The 17,060-nt window shown below is 42.7% G+C and overlaps 1 protein-coding gene across 1 annotated transcript in view; it reads left to right on the top strand.

Moving 5' to 3' along the window:
* Positions 1 to 11,668, top strand: part of R3HCC1L (R3H domain and coiled-coil containing 1 like) — a 36,422-nt gene extending 24,754 nt beyond the window's left edge. Inside the window, exons 3-7 of the mRNA XM_007419909.3 lie at positions 6,148 to 6,323; positions 6,741 to 6,811; positions 6,957 to 7,052; positions 7,967 to 8,107; positions 11,117 to 11,668. Coding sequence (XP_007419971.3) covers positions 6,148 to 6,323; positions 6,741 to 6,811; positions 6,957 to 7,052; positions 7,967 to 8,107; positions 11,117 to 11,172 — 540 coding nt within the window. The 3' untranslated portion in view covers positions 11,173 to 11,668. The remainder of the gene's footprint in view (positions 1 to 6,147; positions 6,324 to 6,740; positions 6,812 to 6,956; positions 7,053 to 7,966; positions 8,108 to 11,116) is intronic.
* Positions 11,669 to 17,060: the final 5,392 nt, after the last annotated feature.

Below are 17,060 nucleotides of genomic sequence, written 5' to 3'. Positions count from 1 at the left end.
GGAATGTGCAGCCTTGCCGTCCGTTTACGAGGAAATCTCGGTGTTGGCTGGGTGGCTGAGGACCCTTATTAAAGCTTAAATCAATATCACAGCCCTGTACTTTTAGAGTGACACAAAGGTACCTAAAGTAACAAAGTGGCCTAATATTGCTGCAAAGTGCACACAGCCTGCTCAGGAGTCAGGGTTGATCTGAGCTGATTCAGCTTGCTAATAGCTCCTGAAAACCACTGAAATTAACTAAGCATGCTCATTACCAAAGGTTAGCTCATAAACCATCCTAAATTCCCCATAATGGAAGCTGCTGAAACTCCACAGGGCCTGCTTTTACAGGAAGTGGCTGTAGGTTCACTACTGCTTATTCCACTTGGTTATGGTCTAGAAATTAAATCTCTCTTTCTAAGCAGGTCATCCACCAATCAGAATCCAAGCCAGATCACACATGTGGCATATATGGCACAAAAGGACTATCTGTCTTTCCTTTGCCTTCAGCAGACCTGCCAGCACTTCAAGTGCAACCTCTCTTCCTCAGAACAGGAAGAGCAACAGGAATGCGGTTGACCTTCAGATCAGGTGGCACTGAGTGTCTGTTGCACAACATAGGCAGGGCTCAGAGGCACAAGACATCCTCCATCCGTGCCCAGGCAAATGTAAATAAACCCTTGTGCAAGGGAACATTTTACTGTATTTACATTTTTCTGTAGCTGTGATAGCTCGCGTAGTGCTTTGGGCTGAAAAATGAGCAGGGGAATTGTTTGCATGCTGGAAGGCATCAGGAAAGCAAAAACAGTTTAGATTATCTAACCTAGGGCTATGTCCTTTGGTTTCGGTAAAGGCTTGGCCTGCTCTGTTGGTATTGTCAGAAGTAATGGTTGTCTAAACTTAACCAGGAATGGGAGGTAAGGATGTCCCTCCCTCCAATCACAAAGCTAGTGATCTCTTTGCATTATTATGAAATAAGCATTATAGAATATTTCTGCTTGTTTGAAGTAAGTCCGTGCCTGCTTTTATAAGAAAAATTATACTAGTACGCTTTCTGCATTAAACACCACCAGTTTTAAAAAGTTAGGGATGATTTCTTTTCTCCTACACCTTTCTTTTGCTTGGCAGAAAGTGCATCCTCCCTAGCTGGGAAAGTGGAGGTGAAATATGGCACCGATCACTGGGTGATGCAGCCTGCCAAGGAAGTAAGCTCTTGGTCCTTTTTCAGTAGGCTCCTCTTATAGCTTACAGACTTCTTCAATATCCTAATAATTGCACCATTGCACTCAGAAAAGGCCCAGCAGTTCCATGTGCCACAGACACTTCAAGGAAAAGCAAACCAAAACAGGGACATAATCCTGTTTTAAGCTTGAAGGCAAGATCAGAGTGAAAATAGTACAGTGATTCTCTGTTAGAAATATATAGAGGAATCTATGAAGTCACTGACTTAGGAAAACTTCCCCAAAAAATGCGAACTGCAGCTTCAATCAGCCCCAGCTAGTATGACCAATCATCAAATATGGCAGAGTGAGAAGTACAGCCCAAAACATCTAGGTGGTGGAAGTCTGATTTGCCATACGTCCAGACTGGGATTTTTGTCAGATTACGTACAATGGTAAGCTTCACTGTGCCTGAACCACTCCTTTGAGTGTCTCTACCACCATTGCTTGCTGATAAATAGGTTTGTAAATGTGTGTGTGTGTGTGTGTTCATGTGCAATTTGGGATTCTCATATTTTCTTTAATGAACTTGGAGTTCTGTGTGTGATTGCATCAAAATATTTAAACATTTTCACAATCCATGTTATTAAATGTGATTTCTCCACCCCCCGCCCCACACAACTGCTTACCAGAAAAAAGACCTTCCATCAGGCTTGTGAAATTACAGGGCTCTGGGATCATGAAGCAGATGGATTTACAAAGGTTCTTTTAAGAGTGCCTCACAAAAGGGTGCAATGCCACAAATTTACCTTAACAAAGAAAAAAGTTGTGTTAATAAAAGAGCGAATATGGGACAATAGCCAGAAAACGAGTTAGTGTAAGATTTCTGTTGAGACCAATTACCCATAGTATCACTTTAATGAGCTACAAGATTTTGTGTGGATGAAACAGGACTTGAGTTGCACACAGTGACAGATCTTGGGATGCGTGTGAGCTGAATTCCTTGTTCTTGTGGGAAAAATCAGCATTCAAACGTTCCAAAAATTCTTAGTGGGCAACCTAATTGAACAAAGGGAGATTTCACACTAGCAAGCACTACCTTGCTGTTATATTCACTGTGAAATGTGCCCCTACTTTAAATCATTTTGCATTTGTTACTGTAGGAGATCATTGCATATGGTAAAATGCTGTTCATTAAATCCCGAATGATTCCTTAAATTGACGATTTCCCATATCAGAGAAATGGGCAAATTTCCCATAAAAGGCTAACAGGCAGAATTTGGCTTTTGTGAAGTGGCTGTAGCCTTGTTAATGCAGAGCTGCATTTATCCATATCTTCCTGTTTGTGCTGAAGAAAGAATAAGGTGAGATAAAAATAGAGGGTGAAAAAAACAATCCTCAGAAAACAACTCATATCTAAATAAAGCAGGATCTGTGCTTTTACTTACCCCAGTGAGTTTACTTTGTTGCACCAAGGTCAGTCTAACTCAGTGTTGTCCAAACTTGGCCACTTTAAGATGAGTGGACTTCAACTCCCAGAATTCCCCAGCCAGCCATGAAGTTGAAGTCCACTCATCTTAAAGTGGCCAAGTTTGGACAACACTGGTCTAACTCATTTTGTTGTATAAGAGCAAGATTAGGGGTAGAGAGGCTGCACATGGGAATAGGAAGGAAAGTGATGAGATTTTGGCATGTCCCGAAGGAGATACTTCTCATGTGATTGTAGGTTGTGTGTTAGGGCTCTCCTGTTTACACATGAGGGAGATGGGAGCATCATGCTTATTCTTCATCTTGATGAGTACTGAAGTGAAAAGAGGGAACACAGATATGTGTGTTTGCCTTGGGAATGGGGAAGGGTGTATATGTTTTAGGTGATATGTATGAGATTAGGATTTGGGCCCTGTATTTCCCAAACGTCAGCCTTTCCTGTAGTATTGGATTACAGTTCTCATCATTTCAAGCCAGCATGCTTAGTGGCTGTATTGGAAGGGCTAAAAATGGGGACAGCTCGTGAATGAGCGTAAAGGCAGCAGTGATTCTGTCTGTCTGGTGAAGGCAACAAGATCTATTCCCTTCACTTAGCATTTGGGTAGCCCCCTGTTTTCATTTAGCAAGGAAACTTTGCTCTAACATTAGACTATTTGATCCTTAGAGTCCTAAATTCTGCATGGTTTTTTTTTATTATTCTACAAAACCTAAATTTGGAGGACAGTCATCTGAAGGCTATCCAATCAAACCTAGCTTCTTTTAGCTGCCAGAAAATTACTTCTCTTCCTCGCCCAAGAAAGATAATTTATGTCAAGTGATATCAAAACCTTTAATCTCCCCATGGGACTGAAGTTTCTGCAGCCTCTGCTACTCAGTTCTTTCCCCTATCTTGCATTAATTGTCTTCTCTGTCTCAAAAGTTAGGTAAATGAGCACATCATCTTCCTAACCTGGACACACCAGCACAGATAAATCTTTAGAGAACACTGAGCCATGCAGCAGTCTTCTTCCTCTTCTTCCTCCTCCCCCTCTTCCCCCTTGCTCACTGCTGCCTGGGCATCCACTGACACAACCTTTCCCACACAGGCATGAACATGAGAGATCTCTGGGAAGAAGACTGTGAACCAAAGGCTGGGGCTGGCTTTATGCATCACTTAAGTGCACAGTTCCTGTAAGCAATTCATGATAGGAAATTCTAGCACTAATGGGCTCACGCTCTCATACGTATGAACCCTTTTAAACATACTTGTAATAATACAAAACTATATACACACTACATTGCCTGATGCACGTATGCATGAGCAGCTGTCTGCCTAGCTCATATTTCACAATTAAAGCTGCAATTTGTGCATGTGGAAAGTTTTAAGAAACTTTGTCTCCCATTTCCAGTGGTCCCTGGAGACAAATTCTAATCTTCGCATTTTGTGATCTGTCCTGTTTTGACTTGTTATCCTCCTTGCACCCAGTGGTTTGTGAAGGGCAGGGGTGCTCATGCAGTATGCATTCCACACTCTCAGATAATCTTCCATGCCACTTGATATTATGAGCACTCTGCTCCATCAAGCATGTCTGAGGCCTGATCCTGCTGGGAGGTAGTGTTGTTCATTTGAACTCTGGATGCTCAGGTTCATGGCTTAGTTTTATTAAACCCAGCAAGATGCATCCTTCTTTATGTTCCTATTGCTGCAGTTCCACCTCTTCCTTTCTGGTTTGCCATCTTTTTCTTACATACTCCTATCACAAATCCACTTTCTAGGAGGAATTATCTGAATTACTGTCTTTTATTGACTCAAGAGAATGGGATTTATAGGCTCCCCCTGTGGAGCTGTGGCTTGTCTTGGTACAGATGCTTGAAAAAGCAGACAGGAATCTGCCTGAGTTATAGACTTCCTTGCCAACAGGGTGTGTGCTGATGTATGCCATTAAAAACCCAGCACAAGAGTTCTACCAACAGATCACCAGCAGCGGTAGTCAGCATCCATCTGTCAATTGCAACACAGCCAGAATGACTTGGCATACTTATTGGAAGGGACATTTCTTTGGAACAGAATGGAATGGCCAGAACAAGGCAATTTGGTGCAAGGATCACTGTTGTCCATTATGTTATCATGAGGCAGGTTTGGTGACACCATCAAAGATTTTCTAAGATGAGCCCTGCCAATTCAGAGATGTCTGTAGAGGCTGTGGTTCCTTTCTTGCAGAAGCAAGAGTCAGGTTTCTATGACCTCCCTGATTTAGGGCTTAAGACCATGACAAGCATGCAGTTTCCTTGTGAAATATAATCACCTTATGAATGTATTTAAAAACATTGTTTTGCATTGCATTTCCGTCCTAAGAAAATCACCAAGGCAAAAATTTGCTATAATCAAAACTAGAGCACGTATAAAAAGGTAAAACAAAGCAGATTAAATACTTATGCAGCAGGCAAGATTTAAAAAAAATACTAAAGACAATTTAACTCTTTTTTTTGAAAAAGAGTCTGCATTAGGAGTGGGTTCCACAGCCAGGTGCTGCCACTGATAAAACTCTGCAATGCATCTCTACCATTTGCCCTCTTTTGGCAGCAGAATAACTGGACTCGACAAGCAAGTTCAAGTGGGAGGAGAACTTCCAAGGGTTCTGGTCTCAAATAATTCAAGGCTTTATTGATAATAATCAGCAGTTTGGATTATACCAGGACAGTCATAGAAGTCAGTGCAGTTTAAGCAAGAACAAGGCAATACCTTCAGAAAAGCAGACCCAGAAATTGTTTGGAAACGGCTGTAGCTTCCAAGGGCAATTGCAAAATAAACATCTCATGTTAAATTTAATTACTATTAGCTGTAATTGCCATTAACTGTTACGCATTAAAGTGTTAATTTATTTGAACACGTTATTTATTTAAAGACGTTTACTGGGACACATTCCAAGGAATACATGGGCTCAGATCTTCTCCTTGTGCCACAGTCTTGTATTTAGCATTTTATCTCCTATTCTTTCTAGCCGTGTCCAGTTACCATAAGGCTTGCCATATTTGCTTTATTAACTGCATTTTGCAACTATCTCAGGCATTGGTTTGGATGCAACAAATGCCTTCCTGCTGGATGAATGCTTACTGGGGCAAATGCTCATTCCAGCTTCCTCCTCTGGAAAAAATGAGGGAGGAATCTGCCTAGATCTGGCAAAAGAGCAGAGGGAAGTGCTTAACAGGGAGGGTGTGCAGGCAGCAGCAGGCACTTCATCAATAACTCCCAATCTCCTGTGGGTGATCAATTCTTTTCTAGAGCTGAGCCTATGGCCCCATCAATCAGCTGGTGCACCCATTCCCAGGCTGACATAAAGCCCAAGGTTTGCGATGAGACAAGACAAGGCTGTCATTTCAGGGTTGGGATATGAAATTAGACAATGGAGCAGATCCTCAAAATGACATCTGGGATCTACCTGTGACCAATGCTACTTTCAAAGAAAGGATCAGAGCGAAAGAAGGTTTTGCTGTGTGTCCTGTGCTTCTGGCTTATAATTAGTCTCTGCCCTCCCTCCAGCTGTCTACCTGCACTCTCCGTGGCACAAGGCTACAGGAGCCGCATTTTGATTATTACAACTATTCTCCAGCTGATCTGGACATGAGTGACTCTGAGCTGCCACATGTCATTGAAATCTATGACTTCCCACCAGAGTTCCGCACCGAGGATCTGCTGTGTGTCTTCTGCCGCTACCAGTAAGCAGTTTGGTTCTGTTTCTCACTTGTATCTTCTAGTATAGCCTGTTCTCTGAGCTGAAGTGGCTAGTGATGAAGCACGTTAGAATTGTAATGAGCATTCCTTTCAGTGACCTGTTTATTTAAAAGTCATTGACCCAGCTGTTTGCCTTCATTGCAGCCACCCCTGCCTCAAAGCCATTATTACCAGTTTTCCCTAAAGATGCTCAGGTTTGGTGTGTTATTGCTGCCCATCAAGGGAATGCTGTATCTTTCCCATCCTCTAAACCTTCTTCCTGTCCTGCGATAAGAAATGCAAGTGAACACACATCTACTCCCTAGCTATGTATTTCCTTGAAGCTGTGCGTAATTTGGTGGCTTTTGTTTTGTTTTTGGGGTCACTGCCAATTTTCCAACTTTTGTTTTTTTCCTCATCAGGAAAAAAGGCTTTGACATTAAATGGATAGATGACACACACGCTCTGGGTATCTTCTCCAGTCCCATCACAGGTATGACCGGCTTCTGAAGAACATACCTGATGGGTGGGTCCTTGGATGGAAAATGCCGCTTGACAGCATTCATTGGGCGGGAAGGCTCAGGGCTCTTGCCCACTCATGCCCATTTCCCATCTAACATTTCCTTTGCTCACCATAGCACGGGATGCTCTCAACACCAAACATCTGATGGTAAAGACCCGTCCCTTGTCACAAGCGACACGAGCTGCAAGAACCAAAGCCAGAGCCTATGCAGGTGAGTCCAGAAAGATTCAGAGAGAAGCTAGTCAAGAATCTACCGTGGATAACATTTTCCAGCTGCTGAGTCATACATGTAATACATGTTGTCTTCCTACAGATATTAACTGAGGCCATCTGATTATAAACTGAAATAGAAGTGACGCTTCAACTGTCCTATCCACCTTTGCTCTGCACATGTCATACATTGATTAGTTCTGGTTCTTAGTGCTGATAAAATGCCTTCTGATCATGAAAACTGTTCCACTGGAAATCTCCAGCTTTCCCTCTTAAATTTAGCTTCTAGAATCCTGTGCACACTTATCCAGTGAAATAGCTGCACTAACATCTGTTGGTGGTGTCCTCTTAGCATTGAGCAGTGCTTTTTGCAAAATTAACAAGGATCAATCCTACTGAAATACTGGGTCATCCCCTCTTGAGTTGCTGCTGGCAGAAGTAATTCCCAAAACTGTTTTCAGGCAAATGTGAAGTGCTCCTGCATGTCTTCAGTAGTAAGCACAGGAATTTTTTTTTTTAGTTTTCCAATCTTGTGTTGTTCAACATCTGTGAAACTGAAAGTGAAATTGCCATGTAACACAGTCAGTTTTGAGTGTAGTATTATGGGGATAGAGATAATCTGGAGACACAACAACCATATAGCTCTGCTAACACTTGTATATTCAGCCAGTGGTTTCTTAAGTTCACGTGCACTTTGTCCACTGTATTATTCTGTTTCCTAGTTTCATGGGAAGGTCCATTAAAGTTGCTGCCAACCTTTTACACTTTCTCATTATATATGAAGCAGAAAGGAACACCTATGTTGTGGGGAAGAAGGCCATCTGTTAATATTTAAATATGCTCATCTTCCCACCCCATCAGTGGGAACAAATAATAACTCCAGATGTTGAGACATCTGCCCTTCCCTCCCCTTAGAATTCCTGCAACCTGCCAAAGAGCGTCCTGAGACCTCAGCTGCTCTGGCCAGGAGACTGGTGACAGGTGCCCTTGGTGTGCGGAGCAAGCAGAGCAAGGCAGAACGCGAAGCTGAACGCAAGCAATTACAAGCAGCTCGAGGTAAGCTTAAAGGAATGGAGACACTGCAGTGTTGGAGATGTGGAGGAAGTAGGGAGAGATAGGAATGGGTATGCTACTTCTAGAAGCACCAAGTGTCTAAGATGGAAAAGATGCAGGCTGCAGTATCATAGAGTAGCAGTGACAGAAGTTAGATGATTTCTCTATGTCTCAGCCTCAAGCTGTCCTGCTCTCACTTACTATCTACATTCTGGAAGTCCCTGAGGAGTCTGTCTGGCCTAGGTCTCTGTTTCAGTGCAGGATGGTAAGTAAGCTAAAACATCCTTGCTATAATACTGCCAGTTCTACCTGAGTGCCCTAGGGAACTTCTGGATGGCCAGTGATTTCCCTGTCTCCGGGTCAGCAGAGAAACTTACTATGCCCTCCTGAAATATACAGGGATATAAAAGAAATAATCAACTTGTTTGGGGTTGCATTCTGGGAAGAGGGTTCCCTCACTGCACTTAACACTTCAGTCCCCTTCCTTTATTACTAAGGTGCAGCAATGTAGCAAAAACGTACTAGGTTAGGGTACAGTGAAGGGAAACCACAGGGTTGTCCCTATCCAGCATGCTCCAGGGCACAGGCATCCCATAGATTGATGATTGTTCCCTGGTTATGATTACACTATCGACTAATGGTTCCGTCCCTTTCTGGTGTTCTGGCGCCTAGCTCTCTGCCAGTCCTTCATCTGCACCAACCAGATAGCGGTGATAAAGCCTGTTGCCCTAGCTGGGGGAAGCAGTTTTCCATCCTAGCTGGGAAACTCTAATGAGATCAACAAAAGTTTTCCCGATTCCTACTGTGCCTTTGTCTGGTAGAAGTAGAAAGAAGACAGAAACAGCCAGTCAGTGCAGAATAGCTTGTGGATGTTTGGAATGAACTCTCCTGTCCTGCAGCTCCAGAATCCCTTGGGTGAAGCCTGTATCTGTGGTACTGCCAGTCTTCTGCTTATGATGGGTATCTGGACATGTTTGGTTTTCATAGGATTCTACCTAGCTTAGCTCCAACTTCTCATCCTCCTGGGTGGCCCAGATTGAAATTGAACCCCACATGTTTGACAATGCAGCTTTTTGCCCTAAGGACAACTATGCTGAATGACTAGAAAAATAGTATAATAAACATATTGGTTATAAAAGCTATCAGAACTGTATTTCCTCAGATCACTTTGTCTGTTTCTCTTGTGAAATGATAAATCTTCTGAACAGCTTCTGTTCTGTCTTATATTCATGGGCAGATTGAAACTAGAACCCCAAGTTCTACAGTTTTCAATTTAACCAGTTTCTGACTTTTAGAACAAATCTGTTATTTATTGTATTTATCTGTTGGATTTCTGCCCAGCTTTTCTATAGAAGCTCGAAGTGGCTTTCATGGATAGATTTTTTTCATTTTTTTTAAAGAAATCCTGTGAGATAGGTTGCGCTGAGAATTGAACTTGACTGGGTAACTTGAACCCAGGTCTTTGCAGTCCTAAACAGGACCACTGAAAAGTTTTTCACCAGAGCTGGTGGATAATGAAGGCAGAGCTGAATCTTGTCCAGGTGCAGCAGAATCACCAGAAATAATAAAAATGAGGATGAAAAAATTGAATATAGAAACTAGGGGCCCCCTTCTCTGAAAAGAAAGGATAGGTGTTAGTTTTACTGGCACTGTGGTCTTCTGTGAAAGACAGTACAGTATCTCAAGCTCACGTTGATCCTTCAGGCAGCAATGAAAATCAGATGAGAAAGTGCAAGTCATTAACAATGCAAATATTTTAGTTGTAGTATTTGTCTTTAACAACACACTTTGCACCTCAGGAATATGCTGACAACTGTTTGTCAGTTCAAGTGATAAATTTCCAGGTGATTCCATTTTCTAACCTTACCTCTTCCCCGTAATAATTCTGGTAAATTCAGCTCCTCTATCTTTTCCATTCTCCACCCCCGCCTCCCATTTTGCTGTGGCATATTCTTAAGCAGCTATTTTGTGGAGTATCTGTTGACCCTATTCAACTGTTCTTTTGAAACTGGAGTATAAGTATTGATTACTCAGGTTTTTCAGACACTCTTATTGTAATTAGCTGTTAAAGATTGCTTCTCTCTACCAGTTTGGCTTTTTGAATAGGATATGCATCCAATAATCACTGTCATCTTTCCAGCACTAGTATCAGGATCAGAGATACTATAAGCTCACTGCAAAAGACATTTTAGGGGGGGAAAAAACTGCAACATATTTCATACAAGGCTACAATATAGTACAAGATGTCCAGGTTTATGTAGCCTTATTAATTAAATGTCTTTCTTGTACTTACTAAGGTCTCTAACCTTGCAGATGTGCCTCTCTGAATCCATACAAGATGCAGGAATTCTTATTTTCCTTTCCTTTTTCTTTAAGGGCATTGGAGGAGAACAAGGGTGCCCCTGGAGCAGTTTATAGCTCTAATTAAATGCCTTGAGGGAAGAAAGCTGTAGTATATCCAATCCCTCTAGGAAAAAGATATATGGGAAATGTGACTGTGTCAGGTCTTCAGTGTTCAGCTGTGGACACTAGGTGGTGCTCCAGTTCTGATTAGTACTACTCCAGAATACAGAACTGGGAGCCAGGCTGAGCTTCGAAAAAGTAAGAGTAAGACATGCCTAAGAACAGCTAATTTATTTTAATTACAACTACCAACTCAGTAGTTTGCTACTCTTCTCTGCTGACTAGACTTTGCACTGCATTACCAAGCAAACTCTCCAGGCTGATCTCAGGTGAAATGCAGCCCCATAACATGCTTCATGAATCTGTAGGAAGGGATAGGATTCGGGCACACTGTGCAGGGTGATTGAGTAAATGCTTCCAGCGTGCAATGATGTCAGTGTGTCCATAGATTGCTGAGGTAGAAGAGCCTTCTATGTCAAGAGGGATATCAAGAAAGAGTGCGTGCACACCAAGGCTGCACCTAAGGGTCACCAAAACCCTGATATTTGCTGCTCTGATGAACTCTGTTTCACATGACTGCTGCTTCCTCGCTCACATTTTTTCTTGCAGAGCGAAAGCTCTTGGAGGCCAAGCAAAAGGAAGATGCCTGGGAAGGTCGTGAGTGAGTCAGCAACCAGTTCAAGAAAAGGAAAGTTGATTGGACCTGCGTGAAAACCTCATTGGAGTGGAACTGAGACTCTGACAAATGGGCAGGTTGTACTTACAGCATTGAGGGAATCTACCATCCCCTTTGGGGGGAGCAATAAGGTGTGGGGAGCTGTTGGTGCATCGGAGTAACCAGGCGTGCCAGGATGGGACATGTGAATCCAAACTGCTGGGTTGACTGGAAGGCCCTGAAAGAGCGGGACTGGAGTCTGGCAGTGCCTCAGGAGGAGCTGCTGTACTGTTAAAAGTCCTGCCAGTGCTGTTCTGTATGCCATAGAATATAACCGAAATGCACACATCATGTTAGTTTAAGGCATGCGTGCAGGGCCTGTCTGTGTCACTGAGTCACGTGGTGCTCAGTGGGATGGGGCTGAACTGTGATAGCTTTTAGATCAAGCCCACTAGGATGGCCGGGTGCCCAATGCTGAGTTTGCTATTAAAGTTGATTTGATTTTATATGGTGTCATGTGTGATGCAGGCAGCCTTACTGCCTCCAAATAACTCTTTGAATCTTCAGCACTGGAAAATAAGCAGAGGCTGTGACAGCAGTTCAGTGAGTTTTTGTTCCTGTGGTTGGACTGGACTGAGACCCCCCTCCTCCAGATTCTTCAGAATGGAAGTCAACATAAGGGACGCTTCTCTTATAAATACATTGCTGATAGAACCCTCATAAGTTCAGCTGAAGAGCTGAGATGGAAGCAACCCCTTCCCAATGTGGAAATCGGGCTCCACCTGGGAGGCCCTGCTACCCAAACAGCCTTTGGACCCTGCTAGCAGAACTGTTCCTAAGAGGCTCTATGCACTTGTGGGATTCCCCTCCTTGTGGCAGGAATATATTGGCAGCAGTCCTTCCAGCATGTCTCTCCCACCCTGTGAAAATAGGAACAAGTAGAAAGCAAGCCAGATCTGGCCTGTTTGCAAGAAAAGTTGGATTTCACTTTACGGGCATTCCCCCCTCAGGAATGCTTCCCAAAGACCAGCAAACAAGGTCCTTTCTGTTCTGGGCAGCTCTATTACAACCATCCAAATAGCAGGCAGATTGGCCACTTCCTGTAAACTTACATCAACAACACACCTTTGCCAGACTTGGCCGGAGATTCCTGTGGTCAGACACTCCCAGCTGTGCTTGGGGTCAAGCCCTCTAAATTTGGACCAAGAGTTTTTGGTTGTCCCTGCCTGGTTGATGCAGGGGTCAAGATCCAGACATATCAACCTGATCTTGCTGCTGCACAGCAGCAGACATAATCACTGCTCGAATACTAGAGCAGCACGGTCTGTCCCAGACCAAGCTGTGGGTCATGAACAGTGCATCAGAGGTCATGTTGGAAGTGGCATTTGGGAAAAAAGAGAGTAGTAAGGAGGCTGAGTTCACTGGGAGGTGCCTGGCATGCCACATTGACCTAGTCAGAGGGAGAAGGAAGAGACTCTCTATGGGACATTCTGCTTAACACTGTTTGGGATCAGATCACACCACAGTAGGCCAAGACAGCTCTCAAAGCTGGAATGTTCTGGCAGGCTGCCTGTTTCTGGCCAGCCAGACTTAACAGCCATCTCTCTACCTGGAACAGCCATCTGTTGTGTCTCCATTTGAGCAGGGTGGAGTGCTTGCCTGTGATGTGGGCAGCATTCTGGAATAGGAGCGGATGGGTAGTGACTGTTTTTCCTGGCAATTCCAGTAGTCTTTAATCCCCTGCTCTGCCACACAAGTGATACCTGAGACAAGTCCTGTCTACTTGATCCAACTAAATGCTCTCAAATCTGATACACTGTAATGGCTAATGTTCCATTCCTATTTACAGTTTCTGGCAGTTTGCAGATCCTCCCTGCATGAAAGGCCAGCAGCATGGACATCAGAGTAGACTAGCCACCCAAGCAATTTAATATTTGGTTAGAAATAATTGCGTTGAAGTTAGTGGGGTTTAATTCTCTTGTAAATGTGGGCTTAAGGCAAAGTGCAGAGCATTCTTTAAGTTGCCATACCCAAGTCCCGTGCTTAGTTGGTCCCATACCTTATTCCCAAACAGGCTTTGTCTTTTCAGTCTGTTATTGTCCTCTTTTCCTGTACTCTCTGTCTTTTTTTTTTTAATAGTTGTTCTGTTGTAAAACATGCCATAGAATTTGAAAACTATTTAAGTATCTCCAGAAACAGATTTTATTTATTTGTCTCCTCAGTGTTGCTTTAAAGCCTGAGTCCAGAAGTGTGTAGTATTCAGATCTGAATTATGCAAAGAGGCTTCTGATCCAACATAGACCCCATCAGCAGTTTCTTAAAGGAGACAGGCCCTTCCCTGGTCTTCCATAGTAGTATGCATGCTCAAGAAAGAAGATGCATGAGTTGAGTTCAGGAGGCCCTGAAAGCATCCGTGAGCACCCGTGTGCTTGTGGATGTTCCCCTTGTATCAGGGCTTATCAAGTTCCCTGCCTCATCTGCCTTTCCATTTTTTCTAGTTTCTTTTAATTTTAAAAGAAGACAGGGAAAGCATGCAGAACATGGCTTATTGGATCCTTTAAACTCATTAAAAATAGCTCTGCTCTGGGACATGTGACCAGGAAGTGGGACTTTAGATGGAGATGACAACACTCCAAACTGTTACCCAGTTGTCTCTCCACAGGGGATAGGTGGGGGAGGTTTTTCTGGATTTCTGGATCTTTTCCTTCTGTAGCCCCTGGCCTGATCTGGGTCATTCTTGAACTCAATCTTTCTTTGCCTGCTTCATTTCCAGCACCAAATTTGGTCCTCCTCTGTTTTGTTTTCAGATAATTATTGTGCTAAGGAGAGGCAGCAGAGTCCTGGGTCCTTTACATAATTTCTTTCCAATATTTCATTGAACTGGAAAGAATAAAAAGAAAATGGAGTTGGCTCTTGTTCCTTTTTTGCCCTCCGCTACTGATAGAATCTTATGTCCAAAAAAGTTTTGTCAGCCACAGAAATTGAAGAGTACATTCAAACGCATGTCAATGATGGTTATACTGACCAATGGCAGATAAATTCACACAGGCAGGTTCTGCCAATTTGTATTAATCAGCAACTCAGTTACATAAATATTGCACAGATATATCATGTAGAATGCATTCAAAGATATCACTGTTGTGATTAGGGTGTCAGTGTGTATGCTCACATAAACGATTAGTGCGCAGAACTCACTGGAGTAAAAAAAAAATTGGCAGGCAAAAAAGGAACGAGATGTTGAATCTTGCAAAGTGCCAGCCTCCAGCATCATCTTTATTTACAATAATTCCTCTGGGCCCCATAGACATTCTCAGAAAATAAAAGTGGTGGGTTACTGCAGCCCAGTGCTTTGTTAAAAGGCTGCTTATCTGGCCAGAGAAAAGGCTAGCTAAAAGCTACTTATTTATTTTGCAATATTTGTAAATCACTCTAATCCGCTGAAACTCTGGGAACGGTAGGAGTATCATGGGAACTGGAGGAGGTAACAATCAGCAGTTTTATAGAGTTGCCTTCTGGTAATGGGCTATTTGCGATTGCTCGTGCTTGCTGTAATAGCCACTGGGGGAAAAGTCAAGCCCACCCACTCTCCTGCCCCTCCCAGCAACCTGTGGTGTGGGTCCCCGTGATGCGCTCTCAAAACTCAAGCATGTCTGCTGGCTCAAACAGGTTGGGGATCCCTCCTGTCAATTATTGCCTGGTCAGCTGGACTTTCTTGAAAGGGCCAAAGGAGCTGGCCAGGCCCTTACTTGCCATCTCTGTCGATAGTTTAATACAACCTCCCTAAAAGGCCTTACTCTGGCTCCATATTCGTGCTCAAAAACTTAACCCCACTCTGATTCTTGTGGACTGCTGGACCCTCTGCAAGATTCAGCAGTGCAGGCCTAAAGCTATGTGAGCAGCTGATTTTTTTTTTTTAGGCACTGATCAGTGGCAGCCATGTTTAGGATTCGTATTCTGAGGCCTCCCTCACTGCAGCCCTCCTGAAGTGGAGGTGGGAGGAGTAGAAATATGCTAATACAGAGTCAGCAATTTGGTTCAAAGCAAGAATAATTTTTAAAATGGCAGTATGTTTCTAGATGTGTTCACTTTAGAACAACAATAATCTAAAGTAGTGTTTCTGAACCTCAGCAACTTTAAGATGTGTGGACTTCAACTCCCAGAATGGGAGCTGGGGGATTCTGGGAGTTGAAGGGGGATTCTGGGAGTTGAATGGCCACACATCTTAAAGTTGCTGAGGTACAGAAACACTGATCTAAGGAATACTGGCCATTGTTAATAGCAGAATATAGTAATTGAATGTGCTTATTGCACATTCCAAGACAGAAATTTGGAAAATCTGGTCCAGCTGATTCTGGTTTGGCCATCATGCCCGCTCTCCTCTGCTATGATCCTGTGGCTCAGGTGCTTCTTTCTCAGGAGTTTTAGCTAATCTCAAACTCTGTTGGGATTTTGAAGAACAATTTATTACTCAAAAGTAGTTATTGAAGCAATGTCCACTGTTTGAATCAAGTCTCTATATTCATTTTTGAATTGTACAAGAAATCAGCTTTGTTTAACCTTAGTGACATTCAGGTTGTGTTGGATTACAACTCTTGTTGTCCCCTGCCAGCACTATTATTGTCTACACTGAGTAGGATGATGGGAGTTATCTATTTAATTAATTAATTAATGTGTATGCTGAAGAACATCAAACTTGAGAAATGTGTCCACAATCATGAATAGTTCAGTACCTGGATGATTTCTAATTTAAAAGTAAAGTCTTTATGAGGTAAGTGACCCATCAAATTGCTCTAACAGGTTCCTACCACGTATTCTCTGAACTGGATGTCTGTGCACTAGGTATCCTCTGGGGAGATATGCCGAACTCTTTCCTAATTTCTTCAGTCCTCAGTTTAAATCTTCCAGTTCCATAAAGCAGCTATAAACATACAACTTATGTTAGGGCACCCTGAACTAACCACAGCTTCACTGTATATTTAGACAAGAAAAAAAGTTAAATAGTCTTTACCAAAGGACTTTTCTGACCTTCAGGGCAGCCACTGGGGGCTGCTAATCAGTATAAAACAAAAATGCAGGATATTTAAGCACAGATCTCTTAGCTGAAATGAGAGTTTGGATTTCTGCCACCTATTAAGGAATCACTGTAATTCATTGCAGTGGAATTCAGTTCCCCCTTGTTCATTGCATGATAAATTTCCATTTCTTGTTCATCTGTTGTATATAATCCTCACTTGTCTTTTCGTGGCTGCATTTCTCTTGGGGAAACAACTGCATTTTCCAGCCATTTAAAATATAGTACTTTCTTTCTGGGAAAAATTAAGTATTCTTCCCTGTCCAAGTATACATATATTGTTATTGGAATTGCTTTCAGGCATGAAAGCTGGATGGATGTTGCCCCACCAATAATAAGAACAGACTAAGTGATCTTTGCAGGAGTACCAGGCACATATGAACATCCAGAAGAAGCTTTTACCGCCTGATCATCTTGCCACACATTCCAAATTTTATGGGAGGATCCAGACAACAACATCTTGTCCTCCACCACTTCTCAGTTTTTTCCCCCAGAAAATCTGTCAAGGAAAGAAAAATAGAATAACTGGATGATATCTTTTGATTGATAAAGCTAGCAGTTATCTGGAAACAGCCACAGATGTGAAATAGTGTGAAGTTAATGACACTAAAAGCCTCACAAACTCTTAATTTTGAAACAAGGGTTTTGATGGTTGAACACTTCTATAAGGGTCAGAGCAGTATCAGAACAGTTTTGGTGAAGTTGGAGCAGCCATTTTGAGCCTAAAATGGGGTGTTTCAAACTCAAATAATTCAGACCAGAAATCTTTTGCATACTCTAATGCCTTAAAATGGAGAATTAAGTGGGCAAAGTGAGTCTGCACATGA

The sequence above is a fragment of the Python bivittatus genome, unplaced genomic scaffold, assembly GCF_059951505.1.
Source record: "Python bivittatus isolate LINGU-HERP-01145 unplaced genomic scaffold, Pbiv_v1 ctg000980_np1212, whole genome shotgun sequence".
Taxonomy (NCBI): Eukaryota; Metazoa; Chordata; class Lepidosauria; order Squamata; family Pythonidae; genus Python; species Python bivittatus.
The sequence above is the reverse complement of the archived record's forward strand: the minus strand, read 5'-3'. Positions and strand labels throughout refer to the sequence as shown.